The following is a 23,981-nucleotide window of genomic DNA, read 5'->3' as shown; positions in this document are numbered from 1 at the left end:
GAGAGAAAAGCCTCGGGTACCCGCCTGGCGGCAGGAGGATGGGTTTGCCGGGAGATCGCGGGTGCGGGAGGCGAGGCTCTGCCCCGGCAGCCAGGGGTGCGGCCCGCCCCCTCCCGCCCCCTCCCGCCCCACCCCCAGCCCCAGCGCCGCGGCCCCTTTAAGAGCGGGCGGGGCGCCCTCTGGCGGCTGAGCGGCGCGCCCGGCCGGAGCCAGAGCCGGATCCCGGAGCCGGAGCGGAGCGGAGCGGAGCCGGGGCGGAGCGGGCCGAGCGGGCCGAGCCAGCAGCCGAGCTGGGGGCGCGGGCGGGCGGCATGTACCGGGCCCGGGCGGCGCGGGCGGGGCCGGAGCCCGGCAGCCCGGGGCGCTTTGGGATCCTCAGCACCGGGCAGCTCCGGGACCTGCTTCAGGATGAGCCCAAGCTGGACCGGATCGTGCGGCTCAGCAGGAAGGTAGCGCGGGGGGCGCGGGCGGGGGGCGCGGGGGACGGGCCGCGGCCTGCCGGACCTACCGACCGACCAAAGGGCCGCGCGGGCCGGGCCGCGGGGCCGCGGGAACCTGGCACGTCCGAGTGGGCCCCGCGGAGTCGCCCCCGGGGGAGGGGGCGCCCGGAGCCGGCCTGGGGCGGGTGGGGCGCCGGAGACCCAGGGAGGCGCCCGTGCACCCCCGGGATGGCCGCGAGGCGTGTCCTCCAGCGGATGCTCCGGGGAGGTGTGTTCCGGGGACAGGGGGCGGCTGTGTTGTGGGGGGCCCTGTCTCGCACACCCACGTTCAGTAGGGCCAAAAAGGGGAGGCGCCTTCTAGAGGGAGAACTAGGGGCCTGTTTGACACCTGGGGGGACCTCTGGGAGGGCGTCCGCATTCTAGGGGTGCAAGAGGGGGCTTTGTGTCTTCCGCTGGGGAGGGGTACTGGAAGCTGAGGCGTGTATTCCGTAGGCCACCATAAGAGAAAGTTGTATATTTCACAGGAGATAGGCCCGGGCTGCTTGTCTGTGGGGGGCAGAAAGGGAAAGTGTATGTTGGAGGGAGGCAGACAGGAGGGGCATGTGCATCCTATAGGGGACAGATGGAGGGTAGTGCGTTCTCCAGGGGCAGGGAGGGGGGCTTGGCCCTCCGAGAAACAGAAGGAAAAAGCATCCTCCAGAGCCAGGAGAGAAAGGGGGTCTGCTTTCTGCAAGAGAAGGAAAGCTGGGAGCAGGTGCTGGGGATCAGGGAGGAAAAGGGGGTGTGTATTCCTTGGGGTGTGGGGATTCCACTGGAGGGCAGAAGGAGGGGTGCGAAGGAAAGAGAGGGTGGCTTGAGGGGGGAATCATGCAGGGACAGGGCCAAGACATCCCTCTGGAGAGTAAGAGCAGGGGGGAGTGTTTTCGGCACAAACACCTGAGGAGGAAGCAGACAAAGGCCTGGAATAAGAGGAAAGCTGCCCATGCATGGAAAATGGGACAGAGGAGGGCGGGGGACTCCTTAGGGACCTGAGCAGACATATTAATTGAAAAATTAAAAATTAACTAACATTTGTGGAGGCGGTCATCGTTTTCCTCACTTGGTCTCACAACAACCCCACAAGGTAGATGTTTTTAGCTTACTTTGTGTGAGAGGAAACTGAGGCCCAGAGAGGGACCTCAAGGCAAAGCTCCGTCCAGGCCTCTCCCAGTCCCTCCACCTGTTAGTCCGCCATCCTGAAGGCTGAGGCGCCTCCGGCTTGGCCCTTGGGCCCTGTTCCCCCCAGGGGTGGCAGGAGGTGGACGTGGGCAGATTCCCTGAGCGGGCCTCTTGGTTCTTCTGTGCCGGCAGTTCCAGGGCCTGCAGCTGGAGCGCGAGGCATGCCTGGCCTCCAACCACGCGCTAGCCAAGGAGAACCTGGCATTGCGGCCCCGCCTGGAGATGGGCCGGGCTGCCCTCGCCATCAAGTACCAGGAGCTTCGAGAGGTGGCCGAGAGCTGTGCGGACAAGCTGCAGCGACTGGGTGAGGGACATCTGGGAGAACTGGCTGTGGCGGGGGGGCAGCTGGCCATCCCCAAGGCTGGTTGGCCTTGGGGAGGTGCTAGGCTCTGAAGGGCAGGACGTGGGCAGACCTCTTCCCTGGGCGAGGCTTAGGGGTCCTCCTCCTGGAAGACTGAGTTGGGGAAGTGAGCAGTAAATGAGTAGAACTGGGGGCCCTGAGTAGGGGAAGGAAAGTGGCCTGGGGTGCTCCAGGGAACACAGCCCCTGCTTCCTCTTTTGCACTAGGACGGGGACAGAACCCTGGGAGGGGGGGAGGTTCACAGACTGATCCCATGGGCAGTGCACAGATAAGGACACTGAGGCTCCAGCGAGAGGCATAGAGTCACACACAGGGTCACTGAGTGTCAGGATCGGGCCCTGGGGCTCTGGCCTGTCTGTCCTAGGCCATGGGTCCCGAAGGCAGGAGCTATTTACTGTGGTCCCTCTGTGGCCTTCAGAGGAGAGCATGCATCGCTGGAGCCCCCACTGCGCATTGGGCTGGCTGCAGGCAGAGCTGGAAGAAGCTGAGCAGGAAGCTGAGGTGAGGGGAGGGGCCGCTGCGCCTGGGGACAGGGCGGGAGACCCAAACTATCATCACCCCCCCCCTTCATTCTTACATGGTAGGGTTGAGAGCCCCTCCTCCAGGAAGCCCACCTGGAGTGCCTGGCCCCGAGGAGAGCCCCGCTACACTGCTGTCCGCATTGGACGGCAAGGCTCATTCTCCCCACCTGTGACTGTCTCAGTGTAGGACAGTGTAGACTGGGTCCCCCGAGTCGCTGGGACAGACTTCTCCAAGCTTGCCGGGTTGGGAGCGCAGTGCCGAGTTGAAGGAGGTAGGGGAGGAGGGGCCTTGGCCCTGGACTTGAGATGAGAGACACCTAAGTTTAAGTGTGTCCCCATCTCTGATTCTGCCTCCTCTTCCGCCCAGTAGGTCTGGTGACAGTGAGGAAACCAAGGCTTGAGAGTAGAGGACATGTGTCCGCTGTCCCTCAGCTAGCCCCAGGCAGGCCCAGGCCACAACTCGGGCGCTCTCCCAGCTGCGGGGTGGTGGCCCCTGGGAGAGACTCGGGGAGGGAGGGAGGGCGGTCTCGGGGCGGGGTGGGGGGGTGCGCTTCTCACACGGGCCCGGCCCTCCCACCCCAGGAGCAGATGGAGCAGCTGCTGCTGGGGGAGCAGAGCCTGGAGGCCTTCCTGCCCGCCTTCCAGCGCGGCCGCGCCCTGGCCCACCTGCGGCGGACCCAGGCGGAGAAGCTGCAGGAGCTGCTGCGGCGCCGGGAGCGGTCTGCCCAGCCAGCCCCCACCGCTGCCGCGGACCCCCCCAGACCCTTCCCCGCCGCGGCCGTCCCGCCCACCGGGGCCGCCCGGGGGCCGCCGGCAGTGCCCCGGAGCCTGCCCCCCTTGGACTCCCGCCCCGTGCCCCCCCTGAAGGGCTCCCCCGGGTGCCCCCTGGGCCCGGCCCCTCTGCTGAGCCCTCGGCCCTCGCAGCCGGAGCCCCCCCACCGGTAGGATCCGGCGTACGGCCCCCCGGTGGGGGGCCCAGAGAAACTTGATCCGTGGCTCCTCCTCCTCCCCCACTGCCTGGGTGGGGGGAGGGGCAGGCCCCTCCCCCTGGCCTCAGGCCGTCCCCGGCCCTGGAGGCTGAGCTGGGGAGGAGGGTCACCTGGAAGTTGCCCAGAGAGCGGGCCGGAGGTGGGGTGGGCAGGGTGTCTCTGGCGCTGAGGAAACTCTGCCTTTTTTTCTTCCCCGGCTGGGGCCTCCCGGGTAACGGGCCAGCCCCAGTAAAAGGACTTTCTGCCTGGGCGCCTGGAAAGGTGCCTGCTTCCCCCCCGGGGACCCTGCCCAGGGGGGCCGAAGCACCCTACCACTCCACTGGGCTGGCACAACGGGCGCGGGAGCGCCTTCCATCGCGTCCTGCTCCTACCTTTCCCCAGTTCTGGGGCCCACAGCCCAGGAGCCAGGTGGTCAGACCCCAGCTGCGGGGCCGGGGACACCATGGCCCTGGGGCTACTCTGTGCCCCACTCATGCTCCGGTCGCTGGGGCAAGGTAGGCCAGGGGCTCCTGACCTGCACAGATGAGAGTGGGCCATCCCCAGGAAAGACCATTCTGTATTTTTCTGTCCCCGTCTCCTTAGAATGGAACCTTTTTGAGGGCAGGTCCTTGTCTTTGTATGTTCTGTCCCCAGCCCCACCTCCCAGGGGCCGTCAATAAATGTGATGATGAGGATGACGATGCTGCCCGACTCGTCTCTGCTCCCTCAACCAGCCACTCTGCCTCTGCCGTTGCAGCCTCCACACCGGAGTTCCCGTGCTTCCTCCTCTTGAGATGCCCTCCCTTCCTTTCTGCCTGTCCAAAAAGCCTAGCTCCTTCAGGTCCAGCACTGCTGCTGCCTCTTCCGTGAAGCCTTCTCTGATTACTGACTGGGAGTCTTTCCTAACTCTTAACTTCCCAGCACTTCTGGCCAGAAGCACACTCTGCTCCACCTCTGTTCTCCCAACCGCCTCACCTGTATGCACCTTCTTCTCCTGGGCTGCCTGTAAGCCCAGTCAGGATGGTGCCTGCTCCTGCTCTGGCCTGCCAGATGACCACCTCCGCTGAGGAATGGAGGGCTTCTCTAAGGCTGAAGGTATTGGTCTTCAGCCAGGGTGAATACTAGGTGACCAGCTTGGCTGATGAGTGTGGGACAAGAAGTTAGGAGAGCAGAAACAGGCTGTGGATCAGCTTAGGTCAAGTCTAATGAGATGAAGTTTGGCAGGGAGGCATGGAAGGTCCTGCAAACAAGAGGGGGCAGAGTGCTGTAGAAGCGAGTGTGATCTTGGTCCATGTTAATAGGGATAGAACCGTCTAGAAAGAGTAAAGTATTGGGTTGGCTCTGCTTTTCACCGAAGTTTTACACTGTAAGAGGGACCGACCCACCAAACTACCGCCTTTGGTCTCCTTAGAATGTCCCTAGTGTGTATGATGAGAAAGAGGATTGGGACTAAATCCCATGATGAGTAGTTGAGGGATCTGGCTACAAGTGAGACAGTTAGCCTCTGAATCTCCAAGGGCTAGAGATGTAGAGCTGGAGGTCAGAGTCAAGACCAATGGTGGAAACCACAGGAAGAATGAGGACCAACCACAAAGATGTGTGAGCAGTACCCCAGTGATTGCTTGATGGGAGTTTTAGAGATGTAAGCAATGGCTGGAGGGACTGGCTCATTTGAGCCTTCCAGAGCCCTTCAAGTGCAGGCAGGCAGAGGTATCCCTGCCAGGGGCCCAGCCAAAGCACACACAGTGCCCACTTGAGAAGCTCTACCCCACACTGGCCTTGGTTCCCCTACTGTCCTTGCTGCCAGCACTTGAACTGCTGGGGGCTGAGGGACACTGGAACCACCAGGTACCTGCCTGAGATGACAGAAGACTGAACAACTTTGGAAGACCTCCCACATTCTCAGCACAGCCTAGGGCAAGGTGGGACCCCCTTGTCTTGGCTTTCCATTCCTGGTCCAGCTTCCAGGGTTGTTCGTTTGCAACCAAAAGGAGAAAAGGAGCTAAGATTGGGCATGCCTGAACCCTCCTCCACTATTGTGAATTGGGGAGAAGCCTCTAGAAGGCACGGGCTAATGTCCGCAGCCTAGTAGCTCAGCCTCCCCTCCCCAGGGCTGGTAAGTAGAAACAGGAATGACCCAAGGGAGGATCTGAGAGGGGAAGAGTGTTAACAAGGGAACTAGATGATGTCTTTCAAAAGTCTTACACACCCCTTGCCTCCCTCAAAGGGTTCAAACTCAGTTTTAGAAGGGGTACGGAACGAGGTTCTTTGGTGTTCAGCTTCAGCACAAAAGACTTGAGGCAGGTGGGTACAGATACTGACAGAGTAGAGTGGGCTCAGTTCTGAGCCATGGTAAAGTCTTAGAGTTGGATGGTTAATAAACTTCATTAAGCCCCCTGCTTGAAAGTACATGGAATGTTCTGGAAGGCTCTGGAAGGTTCCAGGTGGTCTGGGCACTCTCTGCTGCCAGACAACTTTTGGAACTTTCTGTTGTGGGGTTCCAGGCACCCAGGGAATGTTCCTGGCTGCTGCACTCCTCTTTGAGAGAGTACGAACTTGAGAATCTAAATCAAGGGGCCCATGAGAAAGGTCTCACCTATTACAGACCACCAGTGCTTTCACAAACCAAAAAGAAAAAATTGTCCAAAGAACAAAACTTTTATCTCTTTTTGATAAAAACAGTTTCCAGGGGTACCTGGGCGGCTCAGTCGGTTAAGTGTCTGATACTTGACTTTGGCTCAGGTCACGATCTGATGGTTCATGAATTCGAGCCCTGTGCGGAACCCGCCTGGAGTTTTCTCTCTCTTCTCTCAAAATAAACTTAAACACACACACACACACACACACACACACACACACACACACACACACAACACAAGAGTTCCCACCATTTAAGAAAGCCTGTTATGTGCATATCCTTGTTTGGGAATCACTAGCTTTTGAGTATTTTCCTAAGCTTCCCTCCTTCTCAAATATAAAACATAATACCATTTTTTGAGCCAATCAAGGCTTACTGAACTGAGCAGGCCTGAACCAGAGTGGGCTCAAATCTTTACCACTGAATTGTGGTGTGGTCACTGCAAAGCCACGGCTAAGAACTTGCCCCTGACCTCTAAGTCTAGAGAGAATCAAATGGTTTTTAAGAGACCAAGTTGGGCTCGCTGCTGGTTTATCCCAACTTATATACAAGGATTTTATACAAAAGATTGAATGCGAGTGCAGGAATTGATGTTACTGTACCAAAGGACCTCTGGCTTTGTCTAGGACCTTGGCCATTGCTGTGGACTTCTCAAAAGATCCTTCTTGTCCCACAATGAAAATAAGGTTTACACTCTGCCTCCCCGCTTAAGTGTGAGCTCTCAAAACAACATATGATGTAGCTCAGGGATCTGCAAACTCAAATGTCTGCCAGGGCTAGGAAGGTCACAGAGGTGCAAAGCAGTCCATTTCCACAAAGAAATACAGCCTCCCTCATTTTTTTTTTTTTTGGAAATGCATGGTTCTTTTTTTCTCCATCTCGGCAGACATGGAATATAGACACTTCTCTATTATGAGCAAAATGTCCAAGTGTGTGGATCAAGGCCTTTTACATTTCCTGTCTGCTGGTGGGAACACAGTGAAATGGGGGGCTATGTCCTGTCTCAAAGGCAAATGTTACAGTTTCTCCCACGTGGTAGTACACTCGAGTATGTGTGTGAGGGCAATGGCAGCACGTTTTCTCATTTTTTTGAGACAAGTCAGAATTCTAGATTTGTATACAGTCTCCCAAGATTTGAAAGTTGGCTAAAGTTTTCTTAAGACACTGTGCCAACCACAGCCAAACACTGTGTGCAGGTTGGCTATGTGGCCTGTGACCCACAAATCTCAGCCTCTCCTTGGTCCTCCTGAAACAGGCTTTCTTTTGTTTAGTAGCAGCCCCCTCCCAGGACTGAGGGTGTGAACACTGAAGGGGCCAAAGCAGGATGGAAAGGCAAACACACCTCAAGTCTGGTCAGAGGACTCCAGGTTTGGACAGGCTTAAGAGATGGTGGTGAGATGGCTAGATCGTGAGTGACGCTATGACCTCACAGCAAATGGTGAAGATGAGTTCTCTGCACCTGCTTCTTGGGCACAACAGCACCGAGTATTCTCAGTATTTTCAAGTTCAGAGGACCAGACTCAGGTCACTCTCATCCTCAGAGGGACCCTCAACTGCTTTGCACAAACCCTATGGCCACCGAGGCCACAAGCTGGGCCTGAGAACCAAGGCACTGAGCACAGGTAAGGCGGGCCTTCTCCTATGATCTTGATCATAGGCAGGTGACAGTGTGTGACCTTGTCACCAGCTGAGGAACTGAGAGGAGGGAAAGACCAGGATGGAGCGCACTTATCTAGTGCACTGAATTCGAGACAGTGGACTGAAGTAACACCACCACTTACCAGCTGTCCTGTTTCAGCCTTTCTTCCTGGGATCTGGTGACCTTCCAGGAAGGTCTGAGATACACACCCCTTCCCCATCCCCACTGTCATTTCCCCAAAAGGGAGTATGATGCCCGCCCACTTGGGTTCCATCCTTGGCACCTCAGCTTTTGGCTATAAGGACTATATATACGTGTATAAAAGTGACCAGAGAGGCCACACACCGGCCTAAGGTAGGCTCTTCTTCCTCATCTTGGCTCATGCTGGGATCACTATAGAAGGCAAGGTGTGCCGAGTGAACGAAATGCCAGAACTTCAGAGGGGAAGCAAGGAATCCTGCTCCCTCAGCACTGGGGTCTCAGATCATTTCACCCGGCAATAAACAAAATGCGACAAAGGGAAAAGTTTGGCTCAGGAGAAACGAAGTCCTGATCTAGTCCAAAGACGGTATACAACATACAGTTGCCTCCACAACCTCTGACTCCTGGCTTGTCGGCCGGGTCTCCCCATTTAGGCCTTGTGTGTGCTGCTCACTCAGCTTGATACTGTACTCGCAACCCCATCCCCACCCCAGGGAACATAGCCCAAGGCAGGCTGGGCTGTTCTGGTCCACCTCCCGTCCTAGGTCCAAACCTTCAAGGGAGTTTTGTTTCAGTTTGTGATCAAAAGGAGAAAAGGAGAAAAGTTGAGCATGTCTGAGCCTTCTTATTATTATCTGAGCCTTCTTCCATTATTAGGAATTGGGGAGCAGCCCCTAGAAGGCAGGGGATAATGTCCACGGCCTGGTTCAGTCTCTCCTCTCCAGAGCAGGTAAGAAACTGAGAAAAGAACGACCTATGACGATCCTCAGGCGTGGGGGATAGGTGGGAAGGGGTCTGAGGGTCCTTCAAAAATCCTCCTACACATCTCCCTTTCCACAAAGAGCCCAAACTCCATTTTAGGGAGAGTACAGAGTAGGAACTTAAGAGTTCAGCTTGGGGCTAAGAAAAACCTGAGGTAGGCAAGAAGGCACTGTTTAGTGTGAGTCTGGTCCTACGCCTAAGGAGAGGCTTACAGTTGGATGATTAACAAACTTTATTGACTACCCTGCTCAGAGTTGCATGGAATGTTCCAGAAGTTTCACAGGGTCTGCCCCTTCCTCCAGTCTTCTGGAACTTTCTATCCTTCTCCATGTTCTGGAGCCCCAGGGAATGTTCACCGAGAGAAAACAAACTTGAGGTCTACGTTAAGGAGCCCATGAGAAAGGGCCCAGCAGTTTACAGACCACGAGTGCTTTTATAAACCAACCCAAAAGAACCCCAATTCTTTTTGATAGAAACTTTGATAGAACCTTGCCCCACATAATGCCAACAGCTTGGCTGAGAATCACTAGTTTCTGTGCATTTTACTAAGCTTAACACTACTTGTTGTTTGGATTTCAAAAAGAACTTGTTTTCCAAATATGAAACATAATAACATTAAATGTTCTTTTCAAAAGTACATACACCCCTCCCCCCAAACCAAGGCTAGCTGAGCTCACCAAGCCTGAATCCAAGCAGGCTCAAATCCTTACCACTGAATTGTACAGTCACTGCAGCCCCTGACCTCCAAGGCTGGAGGGAATCAAATGGTCTCCAAGACACCAGTTTGAACTAGCTGTGGGCTTATCCTAATTACAAGGATTTCACATGAAAGACTGAATGCAGGATTTCTTCCTCATATACCCAAGCACCTCTGGCTTTGTTTAGAACTTACGCTCACTTCTGTCCTCACCCTTGTGGTAGATCTCTCTTGTAAAGGCTTCCCTAGCTCACAGCTTTACACTTAGGCCCCATGCATTAATGCTTAAGCACCTAAAATCTTACAGCCAATACATGTACCACGCGCAGGGACTCAGAGTTGACAGCCTGACTTCTACAGCTCTTGCCAAGTGATGACCAACTGCTTAGAAAGACAGAGAGGAGCTCCTGGGTGGCTCAGTGGGTTAACTGTCCGACTCCTGACTTTGGCTAAGATCATGATTTCACAGTCCTGGGATGGAGCCCCACATCGGGCTCCGGGCTGAACATGGAGCCTGCTTAAGATTTTCTCTCCCTCTCTCTCTGCCCCTCTCCCGGGCTCACACATGTGCTCTTAAAATAAATATTAAAAAACAAAACAAAGAGAGAGAGAGAGAGAGAGAGAGAGAGAGAGAGGGAGAGAGAGAGAGAGAGAAAGCCTCAGCCAGCTCTGAATAAAGAAATTTGTTTCCACCACAAGCCTCTTGTCCCTTGTATTACCGTATACCCTAAACTCAAGCAGCCAGGTTTCAAGGACTTGGCTTGTGGGGCTAAACAAGAGGACAGGCCACATTCAAGCGACTCAGCGTCCCAGCTGGCCGCTCTATCTCTGGGAGGGGATGGGCTGCACAGTTAGCAATGGGGCTGGCTGGCAAAGGAATGACCAAGAGACAGGCATACTGACTGTCCCAAGGATAAACCTAACTCTATCACATCATGTTTTAATCAATGAGCCCATTAGAACTGTAGATAATAAAGTGTGACAGGCCTCAAGAGAGCAAATGATTTGTTCCTCTGCTGGCATGCCCACAGAGTAATTTCTCCAAGGTCATACACATTAGATAAGTGTGGGCACAGGAACACTCAATTCCTTATGCTCCATGACCTTGCTCTCCCACTCCCACATGCCATCCACAGAAAAGGGAGTGGGGTCTGGGGCTGATCATACAAGAATGGCAAGGTTTCCAAAGATCACAGTCTTACGTCAGGTCTCACCTGTGGCTGGGGAACTCACAGAAACACAAGGTTCGTACAACCCCACAATTTTTCTTTTGGCAGCCAACAATTGGTCACATTGCACGGTTCAAGGTTACACAGGAGCCCCACGGTACAAGCGCGGGGCAGGAGCAGACAATTCTTGCTCAGAGCTTTACAATAAAGCCCGAGCAAGTGTTCCAGAAGCTGACATCAGGAAGGCAACCTCTGGAAGCAGGCACACAAGGGACTCCAGAAAACCCTTCACTCTCGGGCTTTTGGGACTCTTCTTCTTGGGGCCTCTTTCTTGGGCATCGAGAAGCCTTCTTTTCTGGACCGTAGGGGAGGGAAGCGTACGTGGACGGCTAAGCTGGGCGGGCGGGGAACAGGAGGGGGAGAGCAGTTTCTCCGGACCCCCGCAGAGGTAGACTATGGAAGGCAAAGGGTTCAAGAACACCGGAAAGGCCATTTTCTCGGGGCTGGCGGGGGGCTGCTCCCTTTCTTCCTCTCTCCTTTTAAAAACGAAAGCCCATGATGATGAAGACCGTGAGGAGAAGGAAGACAAAGGTCGCGTCTCGGGTGTCGTCCCAATGGAAGCCCTTCTTGGCCCGGTCCTCCTGCTGTTTGCGTAGGGCCTCTCGCCGGGCCCTGAGGCGCCGTTCACGCTCCAGCTGTTCTCCGTAGTGAGCTTGGTAGAAGGCGTCAAAGTCGAACATGGTGCGGTTGGCGCCCGCGGTGGCCCGACCGCGGCCGTGGGCCTGAGACGCAGGGGGCGGGGGGCGGGGCGAGCCGGTGTCGCGGACCGGCGCCTTGGGGGGCCGCACGCCAGGTCCGCGCAGGTCCTCGTCGCTGAGCAGGCCGCGGTCATACTTGCGACGCAGGGTGGCACTGCCCAGCACCACGTAGGCCTGGGAGATGCGCGTGAAGCGCTCGGCAGCCTCGGCGCTCCCCGAGTTGCGGTCCGGGTGGTAGAGGAAGCTCTGCCGGTAGTAGGCCGCCTTGATTTGCGCCTGCGTGGCTGTGGTGGGCACGCCGAGCAGTTCATAGAGCGCCGTGCGCGAGTACGGGCCGTCGCCCTGGGAATAAGTCCTCCCTTCTAGGCCCAGGCCGGAACCCGGGCTCTGTGGAGCGCCCCGGGCCAGCCACAACCCCCACAGCAACCGCCGTGGCCACCCCAGATCGCGCTTGGTTGCCATCTTGAACGGGCCATGCGGGCGGTGCGAGACTAACTGGCCAATGGGAAGCGCGCGTTGTTCGCAGCGCGTCGGCCCTCTAGCCAATCGGGTAAAAAGGGAGGCGGGGAGAAAGGTGGAGCATGCGTGTTTTTGGGCGGGAGCGGGGCCGAAGGCATAAAAGCCGGGTTCCCGGAACACTAGCGGGAGTCTCGCGGCTGAGGCGTGGGAATGGCGTTCCGCGGGAAGAGACCGGAGCACGGCGGGCCCCCGGAGCTGGTGAGGCTTGCGGCTCTCGCACGTCCTTCTCTCCTCCATTTAAGGCCCTCGCGTCTTGATTCCTTCTATACTACTCTTCTCTTTTTCTTTCCCGCAGTTTTATGACAAGAATGAAGCCCGGAAATACGTGCGCAAGTAAGGGGAGCCTAGATGTTGCGCGGCGTCGGGGTTCGGGGGCCGGCAAGTTACCCTGATAGCTGGCGCTACTTGGAAAGCACGCAAGAGTTTGGGGTGTTGGGGAAGGAAGGGACCCGGATCGATCCTATTTTTTACGGTGGGAAAGGCAACTTTTGAGTAAATCTCGGAACCCTCTGGGCCTCGGTGAACTTAGCATTAAAATGGAGGTGAATCATGCGTACTTTCTCCAGGGGGTTCTCAAACTTTCATGTGACAGCTTGTTTGAAGCATGCGGTAAAATCGGCAGGGGCGGTGGATACGTGTAGGGGGTCAGTGCTATTGAGGGGGAGGAAGTAGTATTCCCAGAATGCGGTGTGCCCCTGTTTGCATTATCATTAAGGTCTTATGACAAGTGTTGGTGTCGTATCTGAATTTCAGGGGGGCAGTTAACTTGTGTTAAGCATAGAGTCATTTAACAGGTGAAGGCTAGAACAGGGACTTCCAAGCCTGCTCTCTCTGATACCACTACTCTAGAGATAACCGTTCTCCACTTTTCCATTCAAATTAGAGTCCAAGACCAAGGCCAGCAGAAATCTCTGATCCGGTTGTCATTATGTAGCAACATAAGCTTTTTTCCCAGCTGCAGAATTCAGTGCGATTCTTCCTCTTGATCTTGGGAAAGGCAGAGAACGCCAGCCAAAGATCCGTTTTGTTAAGAGGCAGTATTCTCTTTTGAAGTCATGTTTGGTCTGAGTGAGTTACTGTGAAGAAAATGTTAACATTTTACCTCTTTTATGTTGACGATGTGTTGAAATGCTATTTGGAGCACATCGGGTTAAGATATATTACCAGGATTATTGGGTTGGGTAAACTATTACAATTAATTTTAGTATTTCATTTTAATCATGGCACTAAGAAAGTCCCACGTGGCTTGCATTATATTTTTCATGGGTAGCAACTGCTATGGATTTTTGTTGTACCTTGTTGAGCTTTATACAGGAGAGTAACTATGGTGGGTAATTTTTCCAGAAAACGTGTTTTTAAGTAATAAACATATCAGAACCATATGGAGTTGAAAATAGGCAATAGTCATTAGCTAAGCAATTTATTCCCTTCACATCAGTTTTGCAGCCGGCAAAGTTGTAATTTGTGTCGCAAAATAACTTGTTGCTGTAGTACATGGACTTTGGGGGTCGCTTTTAAATAGGTGTAGTTGGGTATGGTGACTGGGACAGTACCTCAGGGTGATTGTGCCTTGTTCTCTTTCTCTTCTTTTGCTCTGAGCAATGTTTTAGCCCAGAACTCTTTTATCACTTGTGTTTTCTGCCTTCCCAGCTCACGGATGATTGATGTCCAGACCAAGATGGCTGGGCGCGCATTGGAGCTCCTTTATCTGCCCGAGGGTCAGCCCTGTTACCTGTTGGATATTGGGTGAGATCCTGGGGCCTAGTTCAGCTTGTCCAGGTGGAGGAGTGTCTTTCCTGCTCACGCTATTGAGTTCCTGTTTTTATCGTGTCTTCCAGATGTGGTTCTGGGCTGAGTGGAGATTATCTCTCGGATGAGGGGCACTATTGGGTGGGCATCGACATCAGCCCTGCCATGCTGGGTAAGTATGTGCTACTTAGCATTGGAGCAGACTACGCTTCATGAGTACTGAGCAGCTACGCGTCGTCTGTTTTCCTGACGTATTATCGTCCAATGTAGATGCGGCCTTGGACAGAGACACTGAGGGAGACTTGCTTCTGGGGGACATGGGCCAGGGCATTCCCTTCAAACCAGGCACCTTTGATGGTTGTATCAGGTAAGAGTCTTCAGTTCCTGCTTTTAGGCCTGCAGGTCAGTGCTTCCTAAACTGGTTGTGCAGAGTTACACAGGAGACTTAGAAATACACATCCCTGGTTAGAGCAGTTTTTATATTACGCATTTTTTATATTTTGAAACGGTCTACTCCTTTGATCGTCTTGCGCTGCCAGGTTCAGGTACCACTGGTATAGATTATAGATTCTCTGTGCTTTGTTGGAGGGTGGTGGAGAGGTGGCTTCTGACACCTCTAGGAGCCATCTTGTGGGCCCCAGCAGCCATCTCGTTTCCTTCTTTTTGACTAACTGTAATGGAGAGTGGTCCGGGATTTGCCAGTTTCTTCAGTGGCTTAGTCCTTTTTGGGTTGTCTGGGTTAAGTTTTGAGCCTTTACGTAGTACTTCGATAGCAGATCTTAGAACGTTGAAGTGACTGTTAGAAACATGAAGTTGTTCTTTGTGTCCTGTGGTAAATTGTTGATTATTTGGTGTATTCTCTGTTCTCTTTGTCGATGGGGTGGAGGGTAGGGGATAGGGGAAGAAGTCAGCTTTAATCCTGTGATTGTGGGTTGAGCATTAGGGATCTGGGTAAGCAGTAAAAATGTAGATTTGAAGATTTTCTTCTAGGGTAAGGGATTAGTTTACATCTGGGAACAAGAGTGGGGGAAATCATTTCAAGGAAAGCAATTGCTTTTTAGTAACGGTTGAGTGAAATTGTTCTAAGCTGCAGCAAACCAAAGGCCAGTGATACTGTCTGTATGTTTTAGGAGTAAGTAGTCACTTTTTATTTGTTTTTGAGAGAGTATGGCAAACTTACTTTTTTTTTTTTTTTTTTTTTTTTTAGCATTTGTTATATGTAAGACATGGTACAAGGTGCTGCGAGGTTTGTGGAAATACAACACAGTCCTTTTAATTTTTTTTTATCGTTTGTTTTTGAGACAGAGAGACAGAGTGCAAGTGGGGGAGGGGCAGAAAGAGAGGGAGACACAGAATCCGAAACAGGCTCCAGGCTCTGAGCCGTCAGCACAGAGCCCGATGCGGGGCTCGAACCCACGAACTGTGAGATCATGACCTGAGCTGAAGTCGGATGCTTAACCGACTGAGCCACCCAGGCGCCCCCCTTTCTTTTAATTTTTAACTCTTCGTGGTGTGTCAGGTGCTATAAGACGGGCCATACAGCTAAACATGAAGTTGAGTGTGGGGTGGGACCAGAGTTGTGGGACCCACCAGAGCGGTGAAGAAAAGCTAGAGAGCACGGGGAAGCCTTGAGGAGGAGGAGGGGCTGGGGTTGTGCCTTGAAGGCTCAGAGGAACTTGGATAGTCCTGGGACTGGGGATGGGGCTCTGAGGGAAGGAACAGTGTGAACAAAGGCACAGAAGTGCCCAGGGAAAGGAACCTGATAGATTGTGGGGAAGACCAGAGGTGTTTTTTTAAGTTTGTTTATTGAGAGAGAGAGCATGCATGCAGGTGCATGCAAGGAAAGGAGGGACAGAGAGAGGGAGAAAGAGAATCCCACGTAGGCTCCTCCAAGCTGTCAGCACAGAGCCCGACTCAGGGGCCGATCTCAAGAGTTGGACACTTAACCTACTGAGCCACCCAGGCACCTCAAGAATGAGAGCTTTTTAAATTCCGTGCTGAGAAGTTTGAGCTTTATTCAGTAATTGATGGGAAGCTAGGGAGTAACCAGATCAGAGCTGTATTTTGGGAAGATTATTGAGAGGAGAGGAGAGGGGCATCTGGGTGGCTTGGTTGGTTGAGGGGCCGACTCTTGATTTCGGCTTAGGTCGTGATACCAGGGTTGTGGGGCTAACCCCCGTGTCGGGCTCTGTGGTGAGCATTGAGCCTACTTAAGATTCGTTCTCTCTCTCTCTCTCTCTCTCTCTCTCTCTCTCTCTGTCACTCTCTTTGCCCCTATTCCCCTGCTAGCTTGCATGTGCTCCCCCACTCCTTCAAATTAAAAAAAAAAAAGGAAAAGAAAGGAGAGATTAGTTAGGTTGTTGAAGCAAGCTGGAGGTGCTGATGAGTGCTGACCAGGAGAGTGGTAGAGGAAGGTAAAACCTGGGAGAGGCAGTTGGACAGACAAGTGGGGTTTGGGCTTCCATTCATGTGTGTACACAGCAGTGAAGGGGGAAACACCTGAGTGGAGTACATAATAGTTGCTTGAGGGTTTTAAATCTGGGGATGGTGAAGACACCTAACAGGTACAGTTGAAGGAACCGATTGAAGAAGAGAATAAGTGAATGAGTGCCTTTGTGTACATACTATAAAGGGGTTTTCCCTTGATTAGAGGAAGGGAATGAAGGCGTAGGTGGCAGAGAGCCTTGACACACTGAGGAATTTTAAATTTGAGCTGCATGGAGAAACAAGGTTGAGAAAATACTGGTTTAGATTGGCTACAAGGAAGCTAATGCCAACCTTCTCTCTACTCTCCTCCATCCGGTATTATAGAATGGTGACCTGGAGTGGATCTGCACAGGCCCAGAAAGAGAGTTATAGGCAGGAGGGTTTCACCTGGGGCTCAAGGATTGTGTGTGGTGTTAGAGTCTTGAAGAGGCTGGAGAGAGCAGTGCATGTTGGTACTTGTCCTGACTGGGGTCCTTTCCTTTCTCAGCATTTCTGCTGTCCAGTGGCTCTGTAATGCAAATAAGAAGTCTGACATCCCTGCCAAGCGCCTATACTGCTTTTTTTCTTCTCTTTACTCTGTGCTGGTGAGTATGAGATCGTCTCCCAGTCTGGGCTGGCCGCTTCTCCCTTCTATAGGCAGTAACGGAGTAGGAAGTTTCCCAGGGGAAAGCCATTCAAATGGTACTGCATGGGGTGGCAGGACCTTATGGTTCTCCTGTCTTGGCCTAAAGAGAGAGCTTGGTGGTCTGACGCTCCCTAATGAAATGGCAGAAGATGGTGGTGTCTGAGACTGATCACAGTTCCTGTGTCTGGCTGCACTAAATTTTAATCGGAAGTTGGTGTGGGGGCACGGACTCCACGGAGTGAGGACAGAGACCTCATGTCCAGGGCACGCAGAGTGCTTACATCCTGTGACTCCCACCCTCCCTCTCCCCTACTGCTGATGCTCAGATGGGGTGCAGAAGGGTTATTTATCACAGACAGAGCCTTCAGTAGCTTTTTATTTTTGTAACTGATGGTGTTGATTTCAGTTGTTTAATAGGATCAATTGATAGTTTGAGATTTTAAGTCCTAAAAATGAGTTCTTTTCCTTTTTGGAGCAGGCCAGGTATATCTTGGTTCTTCTTAATCACCTCACTTCATCCCTGGTTTTCCTAGAATGGGTTGTTTCTTGTGGATGGCTGGCTGTCCTTGTGTGTTACGTGGTTTCTGTTGCACACACACACACACTGGGGTTAATATGAGGTTCTGACGGCCTTTGTGTTTGCCTTTCTGTGGAAATGGTTTTCCCTTCTATGTTCAGCCAGCTCCCTGTTACAGTCAGGACTCTGCCCAAGTGCTCCTCAGAGAGAGGCCTTCCTTGAGCCAAAAATAAACCCAATAGTCTCCTGTCACTTACCATTCCTTTGTCCTGATTTGGTTTTCTTCTTGGCACTAAGTCACCACCATGTATCAGCTGCCTTTCTCACCGCAGCGGGCCTTCAGGAGTTCAGGCGCTCTCTCTTTTGTTCACGGCTACATCCCCAGCCCTGAGAACAGGGTCACGTGCACAGTGGGATTTCAGATATTTAGTGCACGAGGAAGAGAGAAGTGTTGGGCCCTGAGCCCATGGTATGTTTGTAGGAGAGTGATGTTTCTGTGGCTTATAGGTCCGTGGAGCCCGGGCTGTCCTGCAGCTGTATCCTGAGAACTCTGAGCAGGTGAGCGCCTTGGCTACTGGAGGTGCAGGGGAGGGGGAGAGACCCAGAACAGGTAAGCTGTCCTGTGCCTCCCTCACCTGCCCTCTTGCTGTTGGGAGGTGACGGGACAAGGAGATTGTTGCTGACTGGTGGGAAAAGTAGGGAGTGAGTACCTGAGGGAGAGGTTTCTGCGGGGTAGGATAGGACCTGTGTGTTCTCTCGGCTGATCTGTGGTGTTACAGTTACGAGGGTGTGTCTGATTGCTGTAACCAAATGAATGGCAGTGGGGGGAGGATTTGATAGGATGGCAACAGCTGTCTGTTCTGTGGCCGGTCGTCACGCCATGGGGATGAGGAGATACAGGTGCAGACCCTGATAGGCCAGTGGTGAGCTGTCCCCGGCCCCTAACTTGAAGGAGTTTGTTTCCTGAATGGTGGCCTTTCATTCCTGAGATGGGAGCAGGGAGACGGGTCCCTGGGCTAGAAAAGTGAGAACCAGGGGAGTTGCTGCTCCAGCCTGCACTTTCCTGTGTATACGCCTTTTGGGGACTCAGAATTGGGAACAGTTTGATGAAGACCTTCAGCTCTCCTGGGTAGGGTCCGCCCTGGGAGGCAGACTGGCTTCTCGAAAGGAGTGGAGTGGAAGCTGTGTGCTCCCCCAGTCTCCCTGCCTGACTCGCTGCCGTTTTCTTCTCAGTTGGAGCTGATCACGATCCAGGCCACCAAGGCTGGCTTCACTGGTGGCGTGGTGGTGGATTTCCCCAACAGCGCCAAGGCAAAGAAGTGAGTGCTGGGGGCTAGTGCACTGTCCGCGTTGAGCAGAGAGGGCGTTGGGGTGATGAGTGGGCCAGAGGAGTGCTCGGCTGGGTCACCGGGGCTTACACATTCTGTACCTGTTCATGGGAAGGAGTGTGGAGACTTGTACCTGTGCGTGGCTTTATGAGCCCAGCCCTCACTCTGTACTTTTCTGGTTTCAGGTTCTACCTCTGTTTGTTTTCTGGGCCTTCGACCTTTCTGCCAAAGGTGAGGGATCCAGAGTTTGCAGGCTCGTGTCCTTTAGATTCCCTTCTTGTGGGGCTGGGCCTGGTACCTGTTGGGAGGACTCAGGCCTGGGTGGCCTGACCTTCTGGGGTGGGGCAGGTGGGTTGAGAGATCTCCAGGTTGACTTGACCTAAGAGCACGCTGGTCCCCGCAGGCCCTGACCGAAACTACCGATGAAGAGGAGGCCACGGAGTCTGCGTTCACGAGTGAGAGGTGAGCAGTTGTCACCCCTGCCTGGAGTGCGGGGGCTTGCTTCTGCCGGGGTCGTCCTACGTGGCTCTCTGCTTGCACCAGGTCTCTTAGGTTCAAGCGTGGCAGTGACACCAGGGTGGTAACAGTGGGGAACCCTGTGGGCCTGTGCCCGCTCCTGCCTCAGGCTGGGCAGCAGGGGCCCTTCTGGATGTCTGTGGACAGCCACGCCACCATCTTTCCTTCCTCTCTCTGCCTTCCCTATTGCCAGGACTGCCGGGTTGTCTCCTCCCTCCCCGAGGCTGCCTCTGCCACCTGCATCCTGGCCTCTGTCCCCTCTTGGCTCTCTCTCCCTCCCCGCTCCTGTGTCCTCATGTTTACTCTCCTGGGTCATTCCCTCAGTTTGCAGAGACCCTGTTTCTTCTGTCTCCTCCCGAAGCGCCCTCACTCCCCCCGCCGCGCCCCCTCGTGCATGGGCTTCCCTCTCAGTCACGTCTCACATGTGCCGCTTGCTCCACCACACCATTCTGTCACTCGTCTCTGCTCCCCCCTCCGTCTCCTCACGGATTGCTTTTCTCAAGGCCACGCCAGCCTCTGTCTTGCCAAATCTGTGGCTGCTTCTCAGTCCGCTTTCTCTCTTGTCCTCCTCTTAACCTGCCTGTTCTTGGGCACTGGCAACAGCCAGCCACTCTCTCGATGCTTTTCCCAGTTCGGCCTCCTGCCTGCCATCCTGGTTTTGTCCTCAGCTTGCTGGCTCCTCTTTCTCCGAGCACTCTGGGGCCCAGCCCGGACCCTTTCTCTCTCTGCTGCCTTAATCACCAACTCTAGGTTCGTTGCTTTGGGTTTATGCCTATGGTCTCAACCCCACCTCCATTTTCCTGCCTCCTAAGTATCCATACCTAGGCTTCCCACAAGTATTGGGAACAAAACCCAGCTCTTGTTTTTCACACCAAGACTGCCTTCCTCTGTCCTTCCCCGCACAGTCATTCTTGTCTTTCTTACCTCACATCTGACCAGTCCTCTGTGTTTGTCCGGGTGACAGCCGGTCCCCTCCCCTGGTCTGAACCCCCACCGTCCTTGCCTGGAGTGTGGAAGCTGCGGCACTGGCCTCTCTCCACTTTGCCTCTTTGAATTTATTTTCTGCACAGCAGCAAGGTGAATTCTTTCTTTTTCCTTTAATTTTTGAGAAAGGGAAATCACACGTTGCCCTTTATCTGTTCCAGTATCCTTGGTGAGTTCTCCTTACCCTTTATTTTCCATACCACCTTTCACTGTTCTGAATCCTGTGTGTTTGCTTGCTGGTTCTGTGTCTCCCCAGCCAGAAGGAGGACTTAGGCTCTGCTGGTGTGTCCCTGATCCCAGAGTAGGGGCTTATTATCAGTGAAAGGTTTCCAGTGTTCGCTGACTGGATAATTGATGGTAAGGCAGTGAAGGAGGTTATTTCTTAGTTCTGGTTGATGTGAGTGAGAAGTCTGAAGACTTTTAAGACATTTAAGGGGAAAAATGCACAGAGAACTGGTCAGGAAGGCCACGGGTGGTGAAGATCACAAGTGTATTCCTTGTGTCCACTACAGAGTGGAGCCCCCTGACCTCCCCACGGTCATCTCCGTTAGCTTCCTCAGCCCGTGTTCCCCATGGGGATTTGCAGGCCAGGGGGGGGGGGGGTGCTCTCCTAGATGTTTTCTGCTCTAAGGCACCCACCACTTGCTCCCAGCAAGTGGCGCCCTCTCCCACCTCACGGAGGATGTGCACGTGGTTCAGCCCCCTCCATCCACCATAGAATCCCTCTTGTCCTCACACTGGGGTCTACAGACGACGTGTAACTGTAAACTTAGGTAAGCGTCCGTTTCTCGGCTGTTCAGCAAGGGGATAATGCCAGCACCCGGGCAGCGTGTGGAGGAGCAGAGCGCGTGTGTGTGGGCAGACCCGGCACAGTGCCCGGCACAGCCTGTCTCCCTGGCTCTGTGGGCACTCGCTCTGTGAGTCCTCGGCTCGGGGGGTGGGGAGGGGGCAGGGGGCTGTTGTCCTTTGGGAGGATGATCTGGCCTTCTCGTGTTCTTGTCGTTTTGTCTAATCATTCTTGTTAGTCTCTCTGACTCTCTCTGATGACTCGGTCCACCTGTGGCATTTGCCACTACTGCCCAACTTCCTTCTTGGCACCTTTGGTCTGGGGCCCTCGCTCACTGCCCCCACCTGCTGCTCTTATCTTCCCCCATGACTCTTTCTCATCATTACTTGTATGGCTCCCAGCTTGCCACCCAGCTTGTCCTTCCTTACAGACCCTTGATCATTAGTCCTGTACTTCCAGCCCCCTGTTGTCAGCTGCCTCCTGCTTTGCACTTGGTGCCTCAGACTCCTGCCCCCCTGGTTGTGGGCATTCTTAATGTTTCTTTCATGCACCACTGCCTGTACGTGCTGAAGTGTCTAGATCACATTGTCTCACTTCTTTGTTGTGAAACCTCATTGGCCGCCCACTGCTTACTGAAGGGAGAGCACACTCCTTGCCTGTATCCACACCTCCGTGAACTGGCCCAGCCAAGTGAGATTCTGAGATTTTTTTCTTTTTAAAATTTTTTCATGTGTTTTTACTCAGTTTTGAGAGAAAGCGTGAACAATGGAGGGGCACAAAGAGGGGGGAACAGAGGATCCAAAGCAGGCTCTGCACTGACAGCAGCCAGCCTAATGTGGGGCTCAAACTCACAAACCGCAAGATGATGACCTGAGCTGAAGTCAGACACTGAAGCGACTGAGCCACCCAGGCGCCCTTAACTTTCTATTTTAGAGGAAGGGAGAGAGTGTGTGAGCAGGGGAGAGGGGCAGAGGGGGGAGAGAGATTCTTAAGCAGGATTCATGCTGAGTTCAGAGCCTGACACGGAGCTTGATCCCACGAACCACGAGATCATGACTTGAACCAAAATCAAGTCAGATGCTCAACCGACCAAGCCCCTGAGTTTTTCTCGTTTTTAATGATTCCGACTTTTATTGTTAGGTCAGAACAGATGAGAAGTAGCTGCAAACAGGGTCTGTGCTGGAATCCGGCCTGCACTGGCCCTCATGCAAGGAGGGAACTTGTGCTTTGGACCCTCAGGATCTCACTTGGACCCCTCCCCTTCTCTCGCCTGGCACACGGGACTCTTGTTCCCTAATTCTCCCTCGGTCCTTTCAGTGCCGCACCCTTGCGTGGTTCTTCTGGTCTTGCTGCCGCCCCACCTTCGGCTTGCAGAAATGCCCGCTTATCTCAGCAGCCTTCTTGTTTTTCGCAGACTCTGCTTTTCCTTTCCGTGTCATTCCCTCAGTAGCTGCTGGGTCTCTGCACTCGCTTTGCCTGGTGTGGCTGGTCCCTGCCCTGGCCCAGTCGTGGGCTCTTCAAGGGCAAGCCTGGTTCGTATCTGCCGTAGGACATCCATGGGTTCGGCGCTCAGGTGCTCGGGAAATGGTTGTTACTCAAATGGCGAGCGGCCCTCCGTGGCAGGAATTATGCTGGAAATCGTTTGAGCCCAGCTGCCAGGTGGGGATGTGGTTTAGGGACAAAAGGCTTCTCCCTGTTCCCAGGGCCTCTCTCCCATGGGGCTGTGAGGGGTCCCTTTTCTCCTCAGCCAGGGCTGGAGGCCAACATCAGTGCTTGAGGATCCTTGTCGCGGCTGCCGTGAGCTGACAGCCTTGTTTTCCTGCCTCAGACATCTGTCGTTGCTGGGAACCCCCACGTGGTCTATGCCAGGCACGCCGACCCCGCAGCCGGACTAGGGTCCGAAGTCGGCAGCGCTGGGCATCGGGCCTCTGGCTGTCCTTGGCAGTGCCAGGCTCTCAAGGGCTGACCCCGGCCCGTGTTGCCCTAAAAGTAGCTCGGCCCCCTGCCTGCCCGACAGGCAGCACCTAACAAGGGAACACACCTAAACAGGTGGTCGCTGCCACAAAGATGCCCGTGAGGGAGTGGGGCTTCTCACCTCCCGCTCTTCTACCAGATAACTGCTTTGGCCCCAGGGGATATCACTGGGGGAGGAGAGGTGTCCAGAAGCAGGGACTTCTGTGGCAGGGGCATCGGAGGCCGCCTGCCCCGGGGAGGACCGCTATTTTTCCCTGCGTGGACTAGCTTGAGTGCCACGTGAGTTCCACCCGTGCCCTGAGAGCTGTGTTTCCCGCATAGGATCCAGCGCAGGATGGCGAGGCGCGGGGTGGTGAGGAAGAGCCGTGAGTGGGTGCTGGAGAAGAAGGAGCGCCGCAGGCGGCAGGGCAAGTGAGTGCCTGGGCTGGGGACAGGCTGGGGATGGGGGGAGGGGGCGGTCTGTGGCCACCAAGGGGTAGCCTGCACTTGAAAGGGTCCCTGAGGTAGGTCCTTTGTTCTTTTTTCTGAGACTGCCCCCTTGTCTCCTTGCCACAGGGAGGTCAGACCCGACACCCAGTACACCGGCCGCAAGCGCAAGCCCCGCTTCTAAGCCGTTGGCTCCATGTAACCGGGCAGCTCGGGTCTGCACGGTTGCAAGCGGGCAGTCTTCTCTGTCGAAGTGCCTACTTGCATCCGCTGACAAAACGTGGTTTTAGAAATGTTTTCAAGTTCTAACCGTTTTTCTTTACTAACAAAAGTTCTAAAAGCATCTTATTTTGTTCTAAAAGCAATAAACCACTTTCTGTGGAACTGTGGCTCTGGCATTTTCTAGCTCTGGGATCCTGAACAGATCTCGAGTTTCTCCGAGTACTTGATTCCCCTGATCCAAAAGAGGCTCGAAGAACTTGAGTGTATGAAAAGCACCCTATTTTAACCTACAAGGAACACAGGTAGATTGAATTTTGGTCTGTTTATCCCAGCACTAGGCAAATTTGGGAAAAATGGGTGGGGTCAAAGTATCCGTGGGACCCACTGTTCTGAGGCCACCGCCCAGCCTATGGTTGTCCCCCAGTCTGAAGGCGGCATCCAGCCAGGGCCTGGGCTGACCTTTGGCCCTGAGCTA

General features: G+C 54.1%; 3 protein-coding genes and 1 non-coding gene across 7 annotated transcripts; 3 read left to right on the top strand and 1 right to left on the bottom strand.

Moving 5' to 3' along the window:
- The first annotated feature begins 206 nt into the window (after positions 1-206).
- VPS37D (VPS37D subunit of ESCRT-I) lies at positions 207-4,206 on the top strand. 2 transcript variants are annotated; one of them, XM_053894006.1, is made up of 4 exons: positions 210-449; positions 1,791-1,962; positions 2,438-2,520; positions 3,123-4,206. In XM_053894006.1, exons 1-4 carry the CDS (start codon positions 312-314, stop codon positions 3,483-3,485), a joined length of 756 nt encoding a protein of 251 aa, XP_053749981.1. In that variant the 5' UTR covers positions 210-311; the 3' UTR covers positions 3,486-4,206. The 2 variants fall into 2 exon arrangements, with proteins under 2 accessions (XP_053749982.1, XP_053749981.1); XM_053894007.1 differs by lacking the exon at positions 2,438-2,520 and having other exon boundaries at positions 207-449.
- Positions 4,207-8,962: 4,756 nt separating this feature from the next.
- On the bottom strand, positions 8,963-11,862 carry DNAJC30 (DnaJ heat shock protein family (Hsp40) member C30). The gene has a single exon (XM_019421680.2). It carries the CDS (start codon positions 11,832-11,834, stop codon positions 11,154-11,156), a length of 681 nt encoding a protein of 226 aa, XP_019277225.1. The 5' UTR covers positions 11,835-11,862; the 3' UTR covers positions 8,963-11,153.
- Positions 11,863-11,984: 122 nt separating this feature from the next.
- BUD23 (BUD23 rRNA methyltransferase and ribosome maturation factor) lies at positions 11,985-23,668 on the top strand. 3 transcript variants are annotated; one of them, XM_019421677.2, is made up of 12 exons: positions 11,985-12,089; positions 12,187-12,224; positions 13,542-13,637; positions 13,730-13,812; positions 13,911-14,007; positions 16,615-16,711; positions 17,777-17,827; positions 18,503-18,588; positions 18,783-18,828; positions 19,001-19,059; positions 22,434-22,543; positions 23,180-23,269. In XM_019421677.2, exons 1-11 carry the CDS (start codon positions 12,042-12,044, stop codon positions 22,528-22,530), a joined length of 798 nt encoding a protein of 265 aa, XP_019277222.1. In that variant the 5' UTR covers positions 11,985-12,041; the 3' UTR covers positions 22,531-22,543; positions 23,180-23,269. The 3 variants fall into 3 exon arrangements, with proteins under 3 accessions (XP_019277222.1, XP_019277223.1, XP_019277221.1); XM_019421678.2 differs by lacking the exon at positions 23,180-23,269 and adding an exon at positions 22,632-23,173; XM_019421676.2 differs by lacking the exon at positions 22,434-22,543 and adding an exon at positions 23,414-23,668 and having other exon boundaries at positions 11,989-12,089.
- LOC128774791 (small Cajal body-specific RNA 20) lies at positions 22,588-22,718 on the top strand. Its single transcript, XR_008419258.1, has one exon. It is a non-coding gene; the product is annotated as a small Cajal body-specific RNA 20 (non-coding RNA).
- Positions 23,669-23,981: the final 313 nt, after the last annotated feature.

This window comes from Panthera pardus, unplaced genomic scaffold (genome assembly GCF_024362965.1).
Source record: "Panthera pardus isolate Hobbes unplaced genomic scaffold, ASM2436296v1 HiC_scaffold_4, whole genome shotgun sequence".
Taxonomy (NCBI): Eukaryota; Metazoa; Chordata; class Mammalia; order Carnivora; family Felidae; genus Panthera; species Panthera pardus.
The sequence above is the reverse complement of the archived record's forward strand: the minus strand, read 5'-3'. Positions and strand labels throughout refer to the sequence as shown.